The 21,992-nt window shown below is 38.0% G+C and overlaps 1 protein-coding gene across 1 annotated transcript in view; it reads left to right on the top strand.

Annotated features, from left to right (window-relative positions):
- Nucleotides 1-5,869: 5,869 nt before the first annotated feature.
- The window catches only part of FMN1 (formin 1), a 137,870-nt gene continuing 121,747 nt past the window's right edge, over nt 5,870-21,992 (top strand). Inside the window, exons 1-2 of the mRNA XM_065636384.1 lie at nt 5,870-7,279; nt 9,399-9,516. Coding sequence (XP_065492456.1) covers nt 5,891-7,279; nt 9,399-9,516 — 1,507 coding nt within the window. The 5' untranslated portion in view covers nt 5,870-5,890. The remainder of the gene's footprint in view (nt 7,280-9,398; nt 9,517-21,992) is intronic.

Below are 21,992 nucleotides of genomic sequence, written 5' to 3'. Positions count from 1 at the left end.
CTGCATCTGGAATATTGTGTCCAGTTCTGGGCCCCTCAGTTCAAGAAGGACAGGGGACTGCTGGAGAGAGTCCAGTGCAGGGCCACAAAGATGGTGAAGGGAGTGGAGCATCTCCCTTATGAGGAAAGGCTGAGGGAGCTGGGTCTCTTTAGCTTGGAGAAGAGGAGACTGAGGGGTGACCTCATTAATGTTTATAAATATGTAAAGGGTGAGTGTCAGGAGGATGGAGCCAGGCTCTTCTTGGTGACAACCAATAATAAGACAAGGGGCAATGGGTACAAACAGGAACACAGGAGATTCCACTTAAATATGAGAAGAAACTTCTTCACAGTGAGGGTGACAGAGCACTGGAACAGGCTGCCCAGGAGGGTTGTGGATTCTTCTTCTCTGGAGACATTCAAAACCCACCTGGACACCTTCCTGTGTAACCTCATCTGGGTGTTCCTGCTCCGACGGGGGGATTGAACTAGATGATCTTTCGAGGTCCCTTCCAATCCGTATCATTGTGATTCTGTGATATACTAGTGTTTGCTGATGTTATTGAAAAGATGCTTGTATGTTTCTATTGGAAGGAGGCAGATAAAGTAGATGAGGGAGAGAGTGAATTAATTCTGCTCTGACAGGAATTTCAAAGGCACAATCTGTATCAGAAGCCTGAAAAAAAATCCTGAATTAGATTTTAAATCTTTTCTTAAGCATGCTCTGTTCTCATTCACAGGCCAGCATAGAGAAGATACAGAGATACAGAAGATAATGAAACAAAATAGAAATGCAACTCCACCCTATTCTATATACAGCACTTCATGTCAGACAAAAAAACCCACAAAAATGAGATGTGAAATTGCAGCTGAAATAACTATTAATAGCTAATAATTACTTAAGAAATTCTGGTAGATTATTTGATGTACTATGTGGACTTTATTTTTTAAAGTTTTTTGTTTGATCTTTATCATACTGTAGATAGGGAGCCAAAGGCCTGTTGAAATGAAAAGGAGGTGAAAAGAAAACAACCTAGAAAAGGAAAACAGAAGCGAAAAGATGAAAAATTCATCTCCATTCTTTGTTATGCTAAGTGCTGGCCTTCATGCCTTAATGCACAAAGATCATATTCAGTTTACTTACACAGTTTACAGTGATCATCTGTTCCCTGTCTTTGTTACTTGTATGCCTGCTCATTTTAACCAGATCAGCCAATACATCTCTTCTACTAGTTCTGCCTCAGAACTACTGTTGGTTTTTCATGTCATGAGTTTTACAGGCTAACTGTTCCATACATTTATTGATAAAAGATGCACTCCTTCAAAATAGTAAACTATCTTTCTTAATGTGTTTTCTGGTTTTACAACCATGTAACTATAACGATCTTTTTTCAAATTCTCTATAGTAGCCCATATCTTGATGTCGAGCAGAATTTTGATGAAGATGTTAAGAAACACATTGCATTTCTACAGGCCCCTACACCAAATGTGTCTGGTGTCCACTCATTCTGTTACCATCATATAATGCTGAATTTTGATAAGAATTATCATATCTCTATTTTTGTTGCTATGTCTAAACTTAATTATGTACATTTAAAGTGATTGTGTTGGTGATACCCAGATCCTCAAACCTCAGGAAAATTACTCACATAATGATCTATAGTGAGGTAACGAGGCTGAGAATAAAGGTGAAAATCCAGGACCTACTGGTTTTCTCCCATCTTCTCTGTCTTTTCTGTTTTAGAGCACTTAAAGAGTTAAAATAGTAAGTATAGAATGAAATAAGAGAGACAGACAGGAGAGCAGGAGAATGTTAAGATCATTATCAGTCAGCACAGTAAGCGCTGGCTGGGCACAGGGCAGGAGAGTGTCAGCTGAGCTTCAGATCAGTTCAAGCCGCCTGAGCCACAACAGCCCCCTGCATGACACAATTCATGCATGTTTGATTCTATGATTATCTTAAAGAAATTATGCAAAATTTTCTTGGTTTAAGGCTCTTTATGTTGAAAAACTGTAGAAAATTTGTTTTCTATACAGTTTAGTCACTTGGGCATTTTGTAGAATGTGTCTTCATGCCCTGTTCATGTTTCTCTAGGTTGCTGTAACAGTGATCTGAAAAGGCAATCTGAATAGATACAGGGTCAGGAAGCCTTGAGCTCTGCTGTGTGATAGTGATAGAAATTAGTTTATTCTGGCTTATTGTGTGTTTTCTTCAAAACTTGTTTTAAAACCTACTTCAAGAGAGCTTTTAGTCACCTCAAAAGCAGAACTGGAGTGAGTTGCAGGTCTGACTTCTGTCTGTGAGGAAATGTAGGTCTGACAGGGTGTGGATTATTAAATGTGCTTTAAACTGTAAAGGATGGTTGTCCTTTTGTATAATTAATGCATTGGCTGCCCTGAAAGTTGCTATGGCAAGTTTTAAGGGCTTTTCTGAGGCACCAGAGTGTTGCCAGTTTTGTTAAGTAAAGAGACTTGTAACATTATCATAACTGACTTTTTCTAGAGATATTGAAGTTGTTTCTTCCTTCAGATGCCGTATTACAGCCTGTTCAGAGAGGCTTTCCTTATGAGATAGATCCAACCAGCATTAAAATGCTTCTGCCAACAAACTGGCTCTGTCTCATTTGCACATCATAAAATGATGGTCTCCTTCTTGTGTAAAAATATTAAGGGTACATATTAATGTATGTATTTTACTCAGAAACACTCTGTTGGGTAAGTACCAATGTGTATTTCATTATCAGTTATCCAGTTCCTCAACAGGGGACGGTCCACTGGGATGATCATCGGACTGAGAGAAATAAATCCTTACAAAATCCTTATTTGAGGCTGGGGGTTTATGGACTGCGTGGTGAATTTAAGAGACTGTCTGGCTTTTGATTATTTCTCCAAGGGTAGATATAGAGACAAGTTCCTTTGTCCATAATAACGCTCAAAAAGCTTCAAAGTTTCTTCTTGCTTCTTAGAGTTCACTATCAAGAGAAGAGGTACTTATAAAACAGTGTCATTTTCTGCAGGCTTGTGAGATTACCTCTGGTTTTATAAGATATATTGCTATTTCTGGAGTTCTAATTATTCAGTGTTCAACTCTGGGTTTTCTAGCATCTCAATACATTGCATAACTTTGGCCTGACACTAAAAGCACCATCCTTTTCACTACTAATTTGATCATCTCACAAATATTATTGGGATGTTGTTTAGATGTAAAGTACAGTTTTCCTCCTTTTAAATCCACTTTTAAACTAAACTTTTCATATGTACTATTAAAATCTTAAATAGTTAGATAGCAGCTATTTTCAATAACCTGCCCATGTACAATACTCATAGGACTGTTTCAGCTTGATGACCCTAGATTATTATAGAGAAGTTTTATTCTAAGTGTGGGTTGTAATTAATATAAACAGATAAATAAACATTTTTGCATAATCTGAATAAGTATATTCAGTTTAAAAGGCACCATGAAGTTGTTCATATAGGTATATTTTTTGTTAGAGACCAAAAAAAAAGTTATTGAAATATATGATTTAATGTTTACCCATCATAAGTTAACAAAACCCCAAATAAATAGGTACATAAATAAATAAGCAAGGTATAACCATAGGAATTATCAGAACAATGAACAATTAGTCCTGTGGCTGAACATAAAAACAGATGTAAATTCAAGAGTAGACAGCTTTGGTTCAGTAGGGTCACTTTGCCCCAGTTATTTTGTCATAAAATGAAATTTAGAATTGATGTAGATATGCCTTCAAGAAACCTTGTCTTAGGAGAAATCACCAGTGCTGAAGTAGCTGCGTCCCACGTCTCTTACTAGCCCTGGGATTATAAGAATAGGTTGGCATAAGGAGTGATAAAGACTCTGTGACTCTTTCCTTATGTAGAGCTTCCTTTTGTGATAAGAATCTATATTAGGCCTAGAAAACCAGGGGAGCTATGGCCTGTCTGTCATTTCTGTCCTTGGCACCTGATGATTAAGCATAGCAGAGGAGCGAGTCTGGCAGTGACATTGTTCAATTTTAAATCACAGATAAAGATGATTCTGGTGCCCTTTGTCTGTAGGTATGCATGCAACCTGCTCATTGAAAAGCTGGCTGTAAATTTCATCTAAGCTCTTAGTATTACAATCTGATTTTCGGGAAAGTTGCTTCCTCCAGTAGACACCAATGACTTTTGCTGTTGATTTTATTGTCTTTTATATTATATTGAAAAAGTAGAAAGTGGTTTTTGTACGGCCTACATTTTTAAACATTAAACCAAAAGTTAAGTGTGTTGGGATACTTTGTTGTTGCTTGCTGTCTGTAATATTCAGCTTTTCAGTAACTGTTTTTCAGTAATTTGACACAGTGGTGTGATCCGTGGCTGATTTCCCTGTGAAGGACAGCTTTCCCCACCTCGCTTGTTTAAGATTACTCATCACAGCTAAATGGCTGATTGTAGAACGACCCTGTAACTTTGTGCAAAAAAGAGAACAGTATCTTTGAATTTCTAAGGTACCAATGTGGAAAGTAGACTAAACAAACTTCTTAAAGGCCAGGGAATAAGAGACTATAAATTCCTGCAGATTTGCAGTCTCTGTACTTCTAAAAATAAGAAAAGGAACAGAAGTGAAAACTTTTGACTGGAACCTGACCTAAATGTTACTGACTTTTTGAATATCAAAGGTGCTTAGAGTATTTTGTACTTTCTTTATGTGTGTGTTTTGAAAAAAGTATGTCCCATCCCTGACAGCATCTGTTAATATTGAGTTATACAGTCTTGAAGATTTCCTCTGAATGTTTTTGGCAGTATTAACTAAAACAAATCTCACACATAGAGCATTACCATGGCAAAATATAGAGATGAAAGTTACAAAAAAATCTGTCAGCAGAGATCGTTGTGGTCTGAAGTAATCCGAGCTCGGGTGCAGTGCAGCTGGACAGCCTCCCTGATTGCTAAACAGTTAACTTGGCGTTGCTGCGCCGCACTGGCTGTTTACCCTGCCCACCCCAACCGCTCCTGGTTCCTGGGTGTGGCGACAGCCTGTGATAAGTACCTGTGCACAGTTCACAGAAGTAGCTGTGCAGAGTTGGGACAGTGGTAATATGAAACCAGTCCTGTGGGGTTTTGTTCATGGCCCTGGAGGCTGAAATCTGCATTCCAGATGAAACCTGCAGCAAATCGGAAGAGAGCCTCCTTTTTTTTTTTTCTTTTTCTTTTTTCCTGATTTCTTCGGCTTCAAGGGCGCTCACCCAAGTTCGCTTTGGCTGGCCGGGAACTGAGGACTCGTCACAGGCTCCGGGCAGTGCCACTGGAAGCTTCAGATTCGTCACTTCAGGTTTCCATTTGACATTTTTTTGTGATTATGGATTTACGAAAGAAGTTCTTTATCAAAGTGGAAAGACTGTGCAAAAGAAACCATCAGGAATTTTCTGCTGAAAACCACTCACGCTCATGTACTGGGATAAGGAAGTGGCAAACTACAAATGCATCCAGTTCTGTTCGGGAGCCTTGTTTATAAAGCTGCTCGGCAGTTTTTAGCACGTAGGAAGTTGTGTGCAGCCAGTAGGATTGCAGCGTCTCAGCAGGAACCATTGGTTGAATTTTCAACCAAGATTAGTGTGCTGGCATATTTGCTGTGACAAAAAGCCCATTGTGTACAGGAGCAAGTTACCGACGCTGCTGAGAACTTTTTTTACGGTGGGTCTTTTTGCTGCTCCTGGAATAGAGTTTGGAGACCTGAGGGATACTTTGGCTGCTGGCGGCAGGAGGGCAGGGTGGCCCGGGGGAGGCTGGCTGCCCTCACAGGGCCGGGGAGCGCTGCCTCCCGCAGTGCCTGCAGTGAGTTCGGTCTGCTGTCTGAAAGCATGTATTAAATACTTGTTTAGCAGTTAGTAGCACTGCTAGAAGCAAACCTATCCTCTGCTTCATGCAACATGGAGGAAGAAGAAAATACGTTGCCCGATTCCAGTGAGCTTCCAGACCTGAAGAATACAGCAGAAGGCAAACCTGATATTTTCACTACTTTTTCTGTGAAAACACTTTTTGGATTTACAACTAAATTTGAACCTACAGCTTCCAAAGAAGAAACAGTACTTAAAGCATTTCAAACTTTGCACACCGATATAAATGCTCACGCTAACACCTGGCATGAGAGGAATGATAATGATTGTAATGACAACTCGGAAAATCAGCCCGGCATGAATAGTACCAGTGGCCAAGCTGACCCGATGTCTGACGGGCAAACTGACCTGGAACTGGAGTTAGCTGAACAACATGAATTACTTTTTCACCATTTAAGGTTTGTACAGACTTCTTTGTCTCAATCTGACAATGATGACAAGGATGCTATTCTTGTACAAGGTACTTTGGTTTGTACAACAAGCGATACAGAATCGGACACGGAGAGTAAGGACCTAGACACCGATGAAAACAATACAAGTGACTCTGGGCTAAATAATGCTGCTTTGTCTGCTGAGGCTTTGGATGATAACAATCAAAATAAGGAAGAGTCAGAATCAGAAGGGCACAGCAACAGTGATGACACTGTGGATACAGATGACATTGAGTTACACCCACCAGTTTCTAAGCAGCTCTCTAAAAAGCTGGATTGCATTCTGGAGCATGACTCCAAAGACAAAATTTTAATGGATGAGCAGTTTAGTTGCTTGCTTGCTGCAGGGGATTGCCCTCGAGGACTTCCAGAAGAAGAACAAAGACCTTCAGCTGACAATACTTCGCTCCAAAAAACAGCACTGGCTGAAAAGACTTTCCAGCTGCCTGCTTTCTTCAGTGGACTACGTGTGAGGAAAAAGGGACTAACCACAGAGGATGGAGAAACTCTTACAGAAATTAAACCAAGGGAGAATGATTTAGCTCTGCTTAAATTACGACAGCCTGTTAAGAAATCCAGTATTACATCAGGTTTGACCACTAAAAAAAAATTGGCCGAACCTAAAGCAAGTCCTACGTTCCTGGAACAACTCTCGCACTTGTTGAACATAGAAGTCTCCAGGAATGAAGATAGAACTGAGGACTTTGCTGAGGGATCTAGGGAAGCCGAGGACAGTGATGAAGCTCAAGAGTACAAAGCCTCTAGCAAAACAGAACCACAATTTCCCTCTGAGGAAATAAAATCAAGCCCTGCTGAATCTGCACTGGAAGTCTTTAAAGCTTTATTCTCACGGCCTCCCAAAAAAGAAACAACTGCAGATACTTCAGAACTGGAAGCCATAAAACGCAAAATGAGAAATGAAAAAGAGTCCTTGAAAGCTGTATTTGAAAGGTCAAAATCAAAACCTGGGGATGGACCATCAGACAAATCTGTAGGTTGAATTATTTTTTCTTCCTAAGATCTGGAAGCAGATCGGTAAAAAGTATTTATTGTTTAAAATTATTGGTGGGGACTTAAGGTCAAAATGTCAGAATTGTCCTCTTCTTTTGACAATCTCAAATTTTGAATTCACAACTGAAGAAATCTTGGGGCTAATTTGTGAGAGTTCTTGAGCATTTGCAGTTGTAGCAGAATTCAGTAAGTGCTGGTGACAGTCACAGGCTTGCAATCAGTAGTGAGAACTTAATCAGTTCCTGATTTTAAAAGATCATTACAATAGAGTTGCCCATATGTTAAGTGTAGTTTTAAATCAGTTTGGTGCTACAAATATTTACTGTAGTATTATATATTTTTTTCTCAATCTCACTCTGTTTTATTTCATTGAGTTTTTTATTTTTAAAAGTAAATTTCATTTTACCTTTAGGAATAATTCTGTTATGAGACCTGGTAAGAGAATTTATGGATGATTTTCAACTTAGTTTGTCCAAGACATAGAATTTAAAGTAATTTTTTTCTTATGTACATGCATATATCTAGCTTTGCAAATATTGATAGGCATTTAACATTATCCAAGTATAACTTAATGATTCCAATAAGACAACTCAAGGATTAATATAAGTGTTTGCAAGCTTAATATTCTTAGGCATATGGAGATTTAGTTACTATATTTTTTAAAAATGAAAAAAAATCTATGATAAGTTTTCATAGAACCATAACGATAAATGAATTTGAGTGTGATCTGAACTTGTTAATTAAATGAGTAACCCTTGGGTTGGGGTTTCTCCAACTCAAAATTCTTACGATTACATCTTTGGCAGATATAAACAGTCTAGAAGACTGTTCTTTTTTGGCTAAAGGGGGAATTATCTGAATGATTAAATTTGCAGGATTGAACCCTGAACCTGAAGCTATTTAAATTAATTTTCTGTGTTGGTTGTACTCTGTAAATTTTTATTCTTACATAAAATTAAAAACTTTTTAAAAAATCTTGAGTGACACCTGGGTAGACTGACAATACCTGTTTGTAGTAAATCACCTATGGGGAGGAGCAAAGAGGTACTTGCTGGCCGTGGCTTGTGCAACAGTCGCAGCCTGTGTGTGCCCTTCCCATTCCTGGCTTCTTCCCGCTGACACTGGCCCTGGGCTGCACTGGCACAAGCGCCTGGGTGGCTCCCAGCAAACCTGCCGCGGAAGCTGTGGCCTCGCACGCTCAGGGAGGGAGCACGGGAGTCAGCAGGGGTGGCTTTTGTAAGTGTCTGCTTAATGTCTGGTCTAGTAAAAATGTATATTTTCTCAGGGCAAAGCCAGAGTGAGAGGGTCTTGCTTTTCCTTGTTCCTTGCTCATGTGGGCCATTTAGGGGCCACTTTCATGCACAGTTTTGCTGTTGCTACAGTTGTGTCTATGCAATTACTTGTAGTAGGAGCATGTTGCAAATCAGATTGCAGAAATGTTAGAGATGGAAAAAAAAAAAAAAACACAACAAGATGTAAACCTCTAAAAGAATGCTTGTTTAATCGTTTTTTTGTTTTGGTTTGGTTTTTTGCACGCCCTCTTCCCCACCTTTAAAGGGTTATTTTAGCATTCCAGTTGACAATGCAGTCCTATTAACAGCTGCAGCAGCACTTTGATGTGTCAGTATTCTGTGGTATGTGGACTGAACAAGCTGCTGGGGGTGGGGCAGGAATTTAATAAACTAGCTCTGCTTCCTGAAAATTATGTTGTTAAATGATGTCTTAGGTGAATCCCACTAATGTTTACTTGTAAGAAGAGCACAGATGGGTTTCTTCACTCTGAAAAAAAGATACAGGAAAAAAACCTAGTGTTCTTGACCTCCTCTGTGGTCCACCAAAGGATAGACAGCTTTCCACACTGGTGTGAACAGTTTCAACAAATCATTGTACGTCACATGCATTATGTTACTTTCCTTCTCAAAATTATTTTTATACATGGATTTCTTTGTGTCCCTTCTAACCAACTGAGCACTGTTTCAATCAGTAGAATGAGGCAGATAACCATTCAGGAGTACACATGTAGAGCTGAGCATGGTGGTTGCTGTTTTGGAATCTATTGATACTGCAGACTTTGATTTTTTCTTGCGTAATTTTAACAGCCTGACCTGAGTCCTTCAGAGCAAGATGACAAGACTCCAGGGAGACTCCAGACTGTCTGGCCACCACCAAAAGCAACGCACGAAGAAGTAAAAGTAGGATTGAAGTACACAGAAGCAGGTAAAACAAAGAGGTGAAGCATTTGCAGAAATTAGTTTCTGAAATTTTTGATCTTGTTTAATACAGAGCTGGTGATAAGTCACAGTATTTTCTTATCTGTAAAAACAGACCTTGTGTCTTAGATGTGTTGTTTATTGCTACTTGTTAAGCATCTGATTTTTAAATGTAAATGGCTAAATCTGTGTTGAAATCTAAACACTTGCCCACACAAACTCATGATGAAAGAAGTGGATTTCTTTGAGAAGTTAGGTTATCCATTTCTAATGGGATTCTGTTCAAATGAGCAACAGAATAGTGAACAAATAGGAATCTGACTGCTTTTGCCATTGCTTTAGAGTGCAGGGGGCAGTGACCTGCCCAACTCTAGTCTGGCTGCAGGTTTTCTTCAGGTAGTGCCCAGAATAAAAGTAACAAATACCTTTATTGCAACTTGTGTATAAACAGGGGAATACTCATGTCCACTCAGATCACTTTTATTGGTAGCCATATATACTGTCTATACAAATGTATGAGAGGGTATGTCTAAGTGCAATGCTGATCAGTTATCGGATAAGATTTCCACAGAAAATTCTGTGGAATTCTTAATTTGGTGTTATTTAGATAAATACTTACATATTTACAAGAGATCATTGTAGCCACAACTCTGTTTCAAATTTGCATACTTAAATATGAAACAGGAAGTCCTTGTTACTCAGAAATTAGTCATAAACTGTGGAGCTGTCTGAAATATTGAAATGAAAGGCAATAGACCATCTGTTCTCCAAGTACCTGGAGATTTTAGAAAATACCACCTAGAAAGGATTAAGTGGAATTAAGAAACAAGGTTAAATGCTACCTTGCTGTGACAAATAGTAGAGGGTAATGCTGTATGGCTCTTTCCAGTTCCAGTGGATGTCCATTTGGCCTCATATATGAGGAAGAATAAATAGAAGTAGTAGATCTATTGCTCTGTGTTGTTTAGTGTATTACTTCTTTCTCCCTCTTTCCTCAGTTTTCTCTGCCTTCATCTTCCTTGTTTGTAAAGTGGGCATGGAAGATACTGGAAGATTCAGAAACCTTGCTTTTGACAGGAATGACATATTTCAAATATAGACAGAATTGAATTTACAGTGCATCTGATCGGTCTGAGGTGTGGGAGTCTATCACTGGATGACCAGGACAGGTATTCAGCTGTTGATGAGGAATGCTACAGGCTTTTTCTGTTACTCTTAGATTTTTATTATAGGCTGTATTCTTGCTGTATTTAATTTTACCCAAATAAATATTTTTTCTCCTAATGACTGTAATCATCTATGGCATAAACAAATGCTGAAATAAAGGAAAGAAGACTGAATTAACAAAAGGTCCAGATTCTACTACTTGTAGAGAAATGAGGTCATGCTTTCCTGAAATCTGAATAGGAAGGGCAGACTGGCTTAGAGCCCATGTAAATTGTTACTCTTTTGTTACTGTGATATTTTGGGTGGCAGTGTCATCAACATGCTGATGGTTAGTTTGCTAAGTCAAATTTTATACAGACCAGATTCTGCAGTTCATTAGTCACTGCAGTGTCTGGCAGAGAGAAGGATTCGAATGAAAACAAACCACTGGTGATTCAGCGAGGATGAGACAGAGGCGGTGCTTGCAAAGGCCATAGGCAAAGGCTGTATTTGCAATGTGTGTTAGGAGTGCAGCAGAGTTGTAGGTGTGCCTCCGTGATGAGCAGGCTTGTGTTTCTTTCAGCCATTCATGGATATCCAGAAAGTGGTCGTGGTAGCAGGGACACAGCAAGCAAGTTGCCCGTGATGGATCAGTTACATTTGCTTTTCTGAATACTAGGGTGACTGTTTTAAAGCATTATGTGCAGGAATGAATTTAACCAGTCTCCTGCAAGTGAAGAAAGGTACTGTTCATGAGTAGCGCTGACATAATTTAAAAAAGAGTTTGTATTCAATGTTTTCTCATTGCTGGGGGTGTGGAGTTTGTGGGGTTTTTTTAAATGAATATGAAAGTGGCAATACAGCATTACTTCTAAACTCAGTATCTTCACTCTGACAGTGTCTGGTACCTTCAAAGTGCATGAGTATGTTGGCATTTCCCCTCATCCCTCTCCCCCTTCCCATCCAAAACTCCCTTCCAGCCACCAGTACCTTAGCAACTTCTTGTCTCCAAAGTGGGCTTCTTAAAATATGATAGAAAGTAGCTTCATCACCATCATTAAACTGACTGGTCTCAACCTGAAACCCTATTTCTTACCCCAGTGTCTTGTCCTGACAGCTAAGATCAAATGAAAAACTATCGATTTCAGAACAGACTTCAAAAATTGTGTGTGGCAGGGATGTTTGTGATTCTAGGCTTCTTCCACTGATGTTCCTGAGTAGATGATTATCTGTATTGTAAAAAATGCTGAAGTGACTTGTTTTGACTTTCAGTCAATGATTTATGTTAGTGTTTTAATTTCTATGATTAAAAGTTTAGTCTACCAAAACAATAAGAATCTATATACAAACAATAATAATAGGCTGAATTTTTAGGTAAGTATTCGTTTAGCACAGCTTTATTTTAGGTTTAAACAAAATACATCTGTCACAAGTGTGATCATATCCAAGCATAAATCTGTGGACATAAGTCCTTGTGCTTCTAACAGGGTACAAGACTATGTGCTTATTTTATGAGGTAGCACAGATTTTTTTTTCATTTCTCATGAGATATTAGTATTTAAAGTAACACTCAAAATTTTAAAATCGGAATACTGTAATCTTTCTCACAGTTCTGCACTAAGTCTTTGATTTAGTTCTTTCACGACCATGCACTCTGGCAGCTACGACAGGAAGGCAGGGATGAGGAAGAGGATTCCTGGTTTTTTGATCTTTTCTCACCTCCTTGCCATGCTTTTCCTCATTGTTCTTGCTGCCGAGTGGAAGCAAGAAATTCAGGCTTGCTTTGGCCTATGCAGCAGACATCACAGTGACTCATAGCAGCTTGGAGGAGCGGCTAACTCCCTCCTGAGGCTTGTAGTCTGGCTTGATGTGTGGGAAACCAACTGAAAAGCAAATGAATATAACAAGGAACACATGTACTGGGCTGAGCAGGCCTGTTAGGAATATTAGAAGTGAAAGAAGTTACTAAACTAATTTAATGCTGCAATAGCATTTTTTTTGTGGCTTTGATAATATCTCGTGTAGTCATAGTGTTGTCAGCCCCAACACCCGAATCCTGAGTTGTAAATCTTGAATTAAAAAGATGGAATTACAATATTTTGGCATATCTTATGTTTTCTGAATCTTTAATTCCTCTATTTCCATAGAGCAAGTGACTGTGTTGTCTGTAATTAACACAAGCTGCTTACATGGTTCTCTAGAGAAACTGGAGCTTCTTTGAAGTGTGTCAGTCTAAAATAGTTGTCCGGAAAGTCTGTAGTACATTACATCATTTATATCCTGGAAGACTAGAAAAAGGATATTTTAATTTATAGTTATAGGTTTATTCCATGTAAATCTTTCCCAAGTAATCAAAGACATTTCTGTGCATATTTCTCTGGCCCCTTAAAGTTCTGTTCTTCTGTTTTCATTAAAAGTTTATTTTTATTCTTCCTCCATAATTCTTAGAGAGGTTTCTCCCATTTTTTAAGCAGTACATCTGATAGAAAGGTAGATGTGTCATCTATTATGTCTGGTGAAAACATCTAGCCAGGTAGAAGAGACAAAATCATGTCTATATCAAGCAAACTCATCTGTGATACTAGTTCACATAGAATCCACATATAATGAATGTCTCAACTGCTCCTGAAGATTAGATCAGTATTTGCAGCCACTCATGTCCAAGAAGAGGAATTTAGACATGAGTTCTGCTGCTCATAAAACTACTTATGTTTGAAGAGCTGTCTCCACATTAAGGTAGTATACAGATCCTGTGATTCCTATTAAAATGCATTGTTATCAATTACAATAAAAATAGTTCTCTTATATTAATCAGACAGTCTAGTCTTCTGCCTAAGCAAAACAGAAATTTAAAAAATGATGAGAGAGAAGTACTTGACATTTTTACTGGAAAAAATGTTAAAAAAAATCGAGTCGAAACATTAATCCATTTAGTGCTTTTTTCGTTACATGTTTTCTTGTTAATTCAAATGTCTGTATTTAACATTAAAACACCCTATTCTCTCACAATCTATCTATTCATCATCCTTAGATCTGCAGTGAGGTAATGCTGTCTCTATGGTGCCACAATTCCTACAACAACAGTCTATGATGCTGTAAGCACAACTTACAGGGTAAATAAGAAAATTGGGAGGTGAACGAGAAAGCTCTTCTTAAACAAAAAGTGTCTAAATAAATGGTGAATGAAATAAAAAAATAATGGCAGAGGTTTATTGCCAAGTTGTAAATATATTACAGCCTTGGTCTCCTGTGCTCTGGGCTCCCAGCAGAAAATCACTTTATGGTCATGATGTAAATGTAGAGAATAATCAGCTTATGTGAGAAAAAGAGAGTCATAATGGTCTGAACAAATAGATGAGAGAGAAGAACATGATTTATTATCTTTCTTTAACATGAATTTCCTTTGTGGCCTTGAACAATTTGTGGTCATCTCTAAAAGAAACATAATGCTTGACCACGAAGATGATCAGAGGGCTGGAGCACCTCTCCTATGAAGACAGGCTAAGAGAGTTGGGATTGTTCAGCCTGGGGAAGAGAAGGCTCCAAGGACACCTTGTAGCAGCCTTCCAGTATCCAAAGGGGACGTACAAGAAAGCTGGAGAAGGACTTTTTACAAGGGCATATAGTGATAGGACAAGGGGTAATGGCTTTAAAGTGAAAGAGGGTAGATTTAGATTAGATGTAAGGAAGAAATTCTTCACCATGAGGGTAGTGAGACACTGGAACAGGCTGCCCAGAGAATCTGTGGATGCCCCATCCCTGGAAGTGTTCAAGGCCAGGTTGGATGGGGCTTTGAGCAACCAGGTCTAGTGGAAGGTGGCCCTGCCCATGGCAGGGGGGCTGGAGCTAGATGATCTGTAAGGTGCCTTCCAACCCAAACCCTTTTATGATTCTATTAATATGTTGTTAATGTCCTGAAGGAAATTGTTGTAACAGTGGCTGCTAACAGCTGTTTTCATCTTAGAACAAAAAAACCCCACTTTTTTTTAGTTTCATTTTATTTGATTTCTCTATGGTATTTGGGTTTAGTTCTAGGATTCTGTTAGAAATTTTATTGTAATGAATTAGATAAAGCAGGACTACAGCAAGCAGGGTATTATGCATTGGCTGAAGATAGTGGTTTTGTGATTTAATGGTCACTGATCAACTTGATGTGGCCTTAAGAGTGCAAGTGGGTTGCATAAAGGTTTTGTAAATTATTTTCCTACGTTTTCCTGAATTTATTGTGCAGCATGACAGGTGTATTTGGCCATGTTATGTCAGTGTTACATATTCATGTTCTAGCTTGTTATTGAGAAGCTGAGTTTTCATTAGAAGCCAGATTTTTGTAGCCATATTGTATTCCTCTAGACTAACAATGACATTTTCTCCCCTTACTTATGCCAACTAAAGCTATAATTTTATGTATTTCGAAGGTATTTGGCTTACAGCTGCTTGGAAATCTCTACAATTTCAGACAAATAGGTTGGGCATGTGCTGATCGATGCAGCAGCCACTTTTCCAGATATCTTGCAGCCCTGCCTGCTAATATTTACTTTGAAAATATTAAAACAAAACAATACAAACTCAAAAACAGGCAAGAAACAGAAACTTCCTTTGCTTTTCCTCACCTCAGCTGATACTTTCATCCATACTCTGCTTCTTGAGATAGGGACAAAAAGGTAGGCACCTGCTAATGCTGAATATTTGTTGTTAAGATGCTCATGTTCCATTTCTAGCCCTTTTGCTACCTTTTGGAATGACTTCAAGAAAGCTGTGAGACCTTTCTAAGCTTCATCCATAAAACTGGAATGAGAATCCTGACCTATTTTTCAAGCCAAATTCAGTTTCTTTTCTGTTTATAGGCTATTACAGTTAGATAGAAATGCAGAATGGAAAAGAATACTGACTTCCTAAACTTAAATCTGAAAAAAAATAACACAGTATTGTAACTGTGCCTAAGGCTGTGTGGTAAAATATTCATGCCTTCCTACACACCGAGGATTATGTTATTACAAGGCGAGGGGGCAGAAGAGTTATGCTTTACTTTTTCAATCAAAAATCCTGCTTTATTTCCATTATGCATATCATCTATAGAAATGTAGTATATTTAGTATATTTGTTGGTTTTGAGTCTGGATGCATCTACTGCAGCAGATGCCTGCCAAGGACACTTTTTACAATATACAATCCATATCTGGATGCATACATCTGTGCAGCCATAGATATCAGTGTGCCTAAGAATTCACATACAGAACAGCTTTCATCCACTCAAAGTAGAAACTTGATTTTTAAACTACATTTTCCTAATGAGAAAATTAATCCATTATCTGAATATAATGGAGGCAAGTTCTATGAATTATTTCTTTTACTGTAGTTTTTATTTTTAAATGTTGACATCGCTATAGGTCCTACCAATGTGACATTGCAAAGGCCCAAAACAGTCACAGGGTTTTACAAGATGATTCTAGTTATATAATTGAAACACAGTGAAAGAGCAATTGTGTACAGCACAAGAAGAATGACTTTGTATTTTATTTCCATGGTTCTATTTCAGAATATACGAGGCTCTTTGTACAACAAAAATGCCTCTGAGTTTTGTCGAATTCACTTTCCTGTTCTCCAGTCTGACTGTTCACGTGATCTGATGTTCTGTTTGGCCCAGCATTTGAACATGCGAGATTTACATGCTAGTCAAAATGAAACCCTGAGTCTGAACACTGTAGTGCTTTCTGAAAATTTGCATTTGGATTTAAAACTTGGTTTTGGGATTCTTTTCAGTTAAATTCAGTACTATCCCTGCCAACTTCGTCCTGTGCGCTACGGCACAGACACATACTCTTATGTGTTAAAAACCCAACCCTATTTATTGTGCCTTTCTTATTTTTCTATGTATCCATGTTTTAAGTTTGTCAGCAGTTCTAAACATATTGGGGAAGCAGTGTGCCTATGTGTGAGCCCATGCTCACCCACATACTCACCCACATTCGAATAAATATACACATACTGCATGCACAGAATACGTACAATGTCATTGTATGCTTACTATATATGGCATTCAGTGATTGTGAAGGTGTTATAGATCTAGAATAAGTGCTTTGTATTTTAAATTTGTGCTAGATGGAGTAGATAGAGTCTGTAAGTCATCAAAGAAATTCTGTAATTAATTTGTTCCTCATGTTTGCTGATAAGGCGTTATATGCTATATGTTTACCATATTGCATTGGTGAATGTGACCCAGTAATAGACTGGGTTTGTAAATGTGAAGTAGGACATTTATTGAGAAAGAAATCACGTTGGATTGCTGCAGCAGCAGTACCTCTGATGGTGCTTTGCTCGGAGGGTGACAATGACAAGCAAAAGTTAGTTTCTGCTCTCAGGTGAGTGAACTGTAGCTGTAACCTCATCTTTGACAGGAGAGGCATGATTAAGTAGATAGGTTACTTAGGTGACTGCTTCTGAATAGTGCTTTATACTGGTTTGCAGTCAGAAAGAGTAAGAACTATTTTCTTCATTTCCATAACAGAGAATCAAGGGGTTACTGTTTTCTCCTTCAGAAGGATGCTTTTCTGTGGGTATGGTTCTGTTGTTCTCAGGGAATTCAATGAGTGTTGTCACTTTATTTTCTGTAGTAAATTAACTCTTATATCATCTGTATTATCTCAATATCCAGACAGTATTTAGATACTGGACTATTGGTTTGTTTAGGACTGTTTCTTCTCCACATGTCCATCTTCATCTGTCTCCCTCACATCTTCTATATTTTCACTGTACTGGAATCTCCAAGGTGCCGAAAATAACTAAAATTTTAGGCTTGAAGGGTTCTTTCTTCACTTAAAAGTCTAAAAAAATAATTGAGTTGAAATGAAGGGTGTCTGCTCATTTCCCAGTAGGGGGGATTGACATCTGTATATGTATTGAATTACGGGACTGTAAAAGGGTCCAGGTTCAATGGGAAGTAAAGAAAGGAGGACAGGTAGGAGTAGCTGGAATGGGGTTAGGGAAGAAGTATTAGAATAACATGGCAAAACTACATTCAGTATTGTTTTAATCAATCCCTAAAAAAATAGGCAATTCTAAGAATCTCTTTAAGCATAAATCAATTTTAATTCCTAGTTCTAAAAGGATGCTTAAATGCAAAACTTGTTCAAATTGGTGTTCAGAAAGTTTAAGAAGATGATCTGTCAACTTTTTATAAACCTAAGCTTTGGGCTTTCACTGACCAGTCATCTTCGAAAAAATGTGTAAGCCACAATTTTTCTACTTAAAATGTTACATTAATGTAGCATTTCAAATAAATGTCTGTATTACTCCAAGTGTTACTTCTGTGTGAAAATTATGCTTTATGAACACCATTCTAAGACTGAACAAATAACACGTTTTGAAAGTTGCTCATGACTATGTTTATTGGAAGAAAAGCCTGAAAATTCGCTCCTTATTAGGACTGAAGCCTGAAAAAGCCTGGAAGGTCACATCAATGTGCCTGTAAAAACAAAGATATAAATAATTAAAAAGGTGCAGCTGTGGTGAGTAGATTCCCCTCTGACACCTGGTGGTTAAAGGGGAGAACTACATAGGAAAATAATGGAGGAAGAAACAAAGACTATAGTAAAAAGGAATGCTGGAAATGATGGGACCAATGGTTACCAACGAGGGAGAAAAGATTAAGAAACCCTCACAATTCTGAAATATAATGCATCAGTTTAATTAAAAGTCGATGATTTCCTTTAAGCTAGAGGGTGTGGTACATCTCAAGAGAGGTAGATTGCATTCAAGTTTTCTAGCTTTTGTTCTCTAATTACTTTTACATTGTGTTAATGTTATTTTGAATGTTTCCACATACTGAGTTTAATACGCGAGATTTTTACAAAAATGAATGTACTGACCAGAAGTGGCTATATGGGTCACGTATCTTCAAAGATTCTGTTTTCTACTTGAAGTTTTGAGATCACAGCAGAGAAGGTTCCTAAATTGCTTATGCAAATTTTGAGGAGTAACTCACCTTTTTGCAATGTGAGTTATGGAGATTTCTGTGGGAAAGCTTTTCATATAAGATTTTGTTTATAATTATTCAAGTAGGTAAGTTGTTTTATTATCAAAGGAGAAAGGTAATTTTTGCACAGCACAGTTTTGAACCCAAATAGAATAATACTAAGTAGTATTTGAGTGTGCATGCTTGCTTTTGGCAAGTTTCGAGAATGAAAATTGCAACTTGAAACATTGTGACTCCTTGTATCCAGTATTCCGGAAGTTGTAGGTTACATTTTCAGGTTGCCAGATTTATAGTGAGCACTTGTACCCTTTCTCTTAGAAATGGTGATGAACAATGAAACTTGCTCAGTATCATGACAAAGATTTACATAAGCATGTATTATGTGTATTTGTAAACATTATTGCTGCTCTGTATTCAGATAATTCGTGTGATTATACAACTGAAGATATGTTGTTTGCATAGGTTGTCCAAAACATCCAGATTTTATTTTATATTTGGTTTTCTATGCATTATGGAAAAGCATTCATGCTATAGTGTATATTTTCTTTGCAAAACAGTGAAGCATGCCTCCTACCTTACTAATCATTAGCAATATTTTATATGCTTTATTTCTACCACCCAGCGGCATATGTCATGTGTTGGCCACTGTTATTGCACAGTCTATCATTTTTTAAAAGGTACATATTTTAGAAACAACTTTAAAAACCCCAAGGAATTCTTGGAAGTGTTTCTACTCCAAATTTGTGGCTCTTAATGAGATTGTACAGAGTTAATCTGTCAGGAGAGGCTGAGCTTTCTGATCTGCGTTGCTCTCCTTGTCTTACCAAGCAACATGAGAAGACAATAATGAGTGAGCACCATTGTTATTTCCAACTGAAAATCTTGAGGAAAGAAAAAAGTAAATTATTAATCATTCTACATTGTGCAATATGCAATTCTATGTATGTATCAAGCCAAGAGCTTTATAGAGATATTTGCCAGTTTGTTTTCATAGTGTTACTACATGTGCCTTATGGTTAACTAGGGAATAACCATGAGATTTTTTACATTATAGAAATATATTTAAATACATGCTATTTGCTTTTGATTTGGTTTGATGGACTGTGCTAATACCTAGGAACACTTAAGAAATAAAACAATTCATAAACGATTGATAATTTTTTGCAAGATAAAATTATGTAAATGGGAGCTGAAAGTACTGACTGAAGTAGGTGTATGTTTGTAATAATGAATAAAAAGCAGGGAGTCTGCTAGGCTCCCCACTAGGATTCATATCTAATGAGTGTAAAACTATACATTTCCTGTGTGAAGCTTAAATACAATTTTACTTATGCTTTTATCTCTAGCTCACCTAAAGCTTTACAAGGAGGGACCACCAGGTGGGTGGAACAGTGTAATGTTGTCCGTCTGTGTCTAGTCTTTGGTCTCTTTTGTTACTGTAAAGGCAGTATTTACCTTTCCTCGATAGAATAAAAATGTTAAAGGCAGAGTCTGCAGTACCTACCATTCTTTAGGACTAAAAATTTAATAAAGACTACACAAGTTCTGTAATATAGATGAGGAACTGTTTTCAGAATTCCAGCTTGTGTTACTTCAGTTTCAGTGGCTGACATCCCACTAAAGAGAGTGGAACTTAGGTTGATACCGAGTGTGAAATTTTACAAAGATAAGATTTGAAGTCTGATCTGATGAGCATCACAATAGAGAACCGGTGAATTACTCTTTTTTGTTGTTTTTTGTTTTTTTTCTCATTTCTCATGTCTGTCAGCAAATTCCAGGTAAATGTAACCCTTTAAAGAGACAATCTAATATGCCTAATAATTGGGCTCATTATAATCTGGCAGTGCTTATTCTAAAAATCTTTGCAGAAAGGACTTTAGGTGTAGTGAAAATAGAGCTGGAAAACTTCTTTGTGAGTTGGCAGGCTATGGTCCTCTATTGTGAAGTGTATCTTACATAAAACTGAGGTAACAACTGAATTTAAGCAAAATGACAAGGTGAAGTGAATTGATAAATGATGGGAAATATTGTAGCAGCATACTTTTACTGATTTGAATAAATATTGTATATGAAAAACGAAAACTGAAGCTTTTTGTAGAAGAACTGAGTTTAGCCTGTTTACCAGTCACTTTGGAAGGATTAAAGGGATGATAGCTTTTTACTTTTCCATGACACTGGTGTATTTGGACACACACTGGTCCTTATTCAAAACAAGAGCACATTTAACACTGCCAAAATAATACAATAAAATCCCATTGAAAACTGTGTGAGGGCTAATAAGTTAGTAACTGACAATGTCATTAGCAATGGATCAGTAGGGATGTATTTTGAAGGAAAAGAAGATTTAATTGTGCTTTAAGAAAGGGAATGAATGCTATTAACCTGATTTATGGAAGCTTATTTCAGATATAGCCCCTGCTGTGTCTTTCTGTGTTTTCTTGCTCAGTTTTGTGTCCAACCAAGAGCAGGACACACAGTGCCCCGGCCATTGCTGGATTTCAAATGAAGCTTAAGGAACTTGTTTTGTACAAACCTTCATGACCTGGAAACTCCTTTTAAGCAGGTCTTTGGAATAATTGAATTATTATAGAATATGTGATAACAAACTGAAGCTGAGTTGGAACTCTGTTTATTTTAAAACAGGATTTTCTGATAGCATTCCTCTTTTTTCTACAATGACTTGTTACTTCTGCAACTGGTTGCTGAAGTAACTGACATATCTGAATAAGGCATGTTACAAAGCATTTATGTTGTTCCATGTATGTGGAAATCACAGATTCATGGAATCACAGAATGTTAGGGATTGGAAGTGACCTTGAAAGATGATCTAGTCCAATCCCCCCGTCGGAGCAGGAACACCTAGATGAGGTTACACAGGAAGGCGTCCAGGGGGGTTTCAAATGTCTCCAGAGAAGGAGACTCCACAACCCCCCCGGGCAGCCTGTTCCAGTGCTCTGTCACCCTCACTGTGAAGAAGTTTCTTCTGATATTTAAGTGGAATCTCCTGTGTTCCTGTTTGTACCCATTGCCCCTTGTCTTATTATTGGTTGTCACCAAGAAGAGCCTGGCTCCATCATCCTGACACTCACCCTTTACATATTTATAAACATTAATGAGGTCACCCCTCAGTCTCCTCTTCTCCAAGCTAAAGAGACCCAGCTCCCTCAGCCTTTCCTCGTAAGGGAGATGCTCCACTCCCTTCACCATCTTTGTGGCTCTGTGCTGGACTCTCTCCAGCAGTTTCCTGTCCTTCTTGAACTGAGGGGCCCAGAACTGGACACAATATTCCAGATGCGGTTTCAGCAGGGCAGAGTAGAGGGGGAGGAGAACCTCTCTTGACCTACTAACCACCCCCCTTCTAATACA

The sequence above is a fragment of the Caloenas nicobarica genome, chromosome 5 (genome assembly GCF_036013445.1).
Source record: "Caloenas nicobarica isolate bCalNic1 chromosome 5, bCalNic1.hap1, whole genome shotgun sequence".
Taxonomy (NCBI): domain Eukaryota; kingdom Metazoa; phylum Chordata; class Aves; order Columbiformes; family Columbidae; genus Caloenas; species Caloenas nicobarica.
This window is presented reverse-complemented; position numbering and strand designations above follow the sequence as displayed.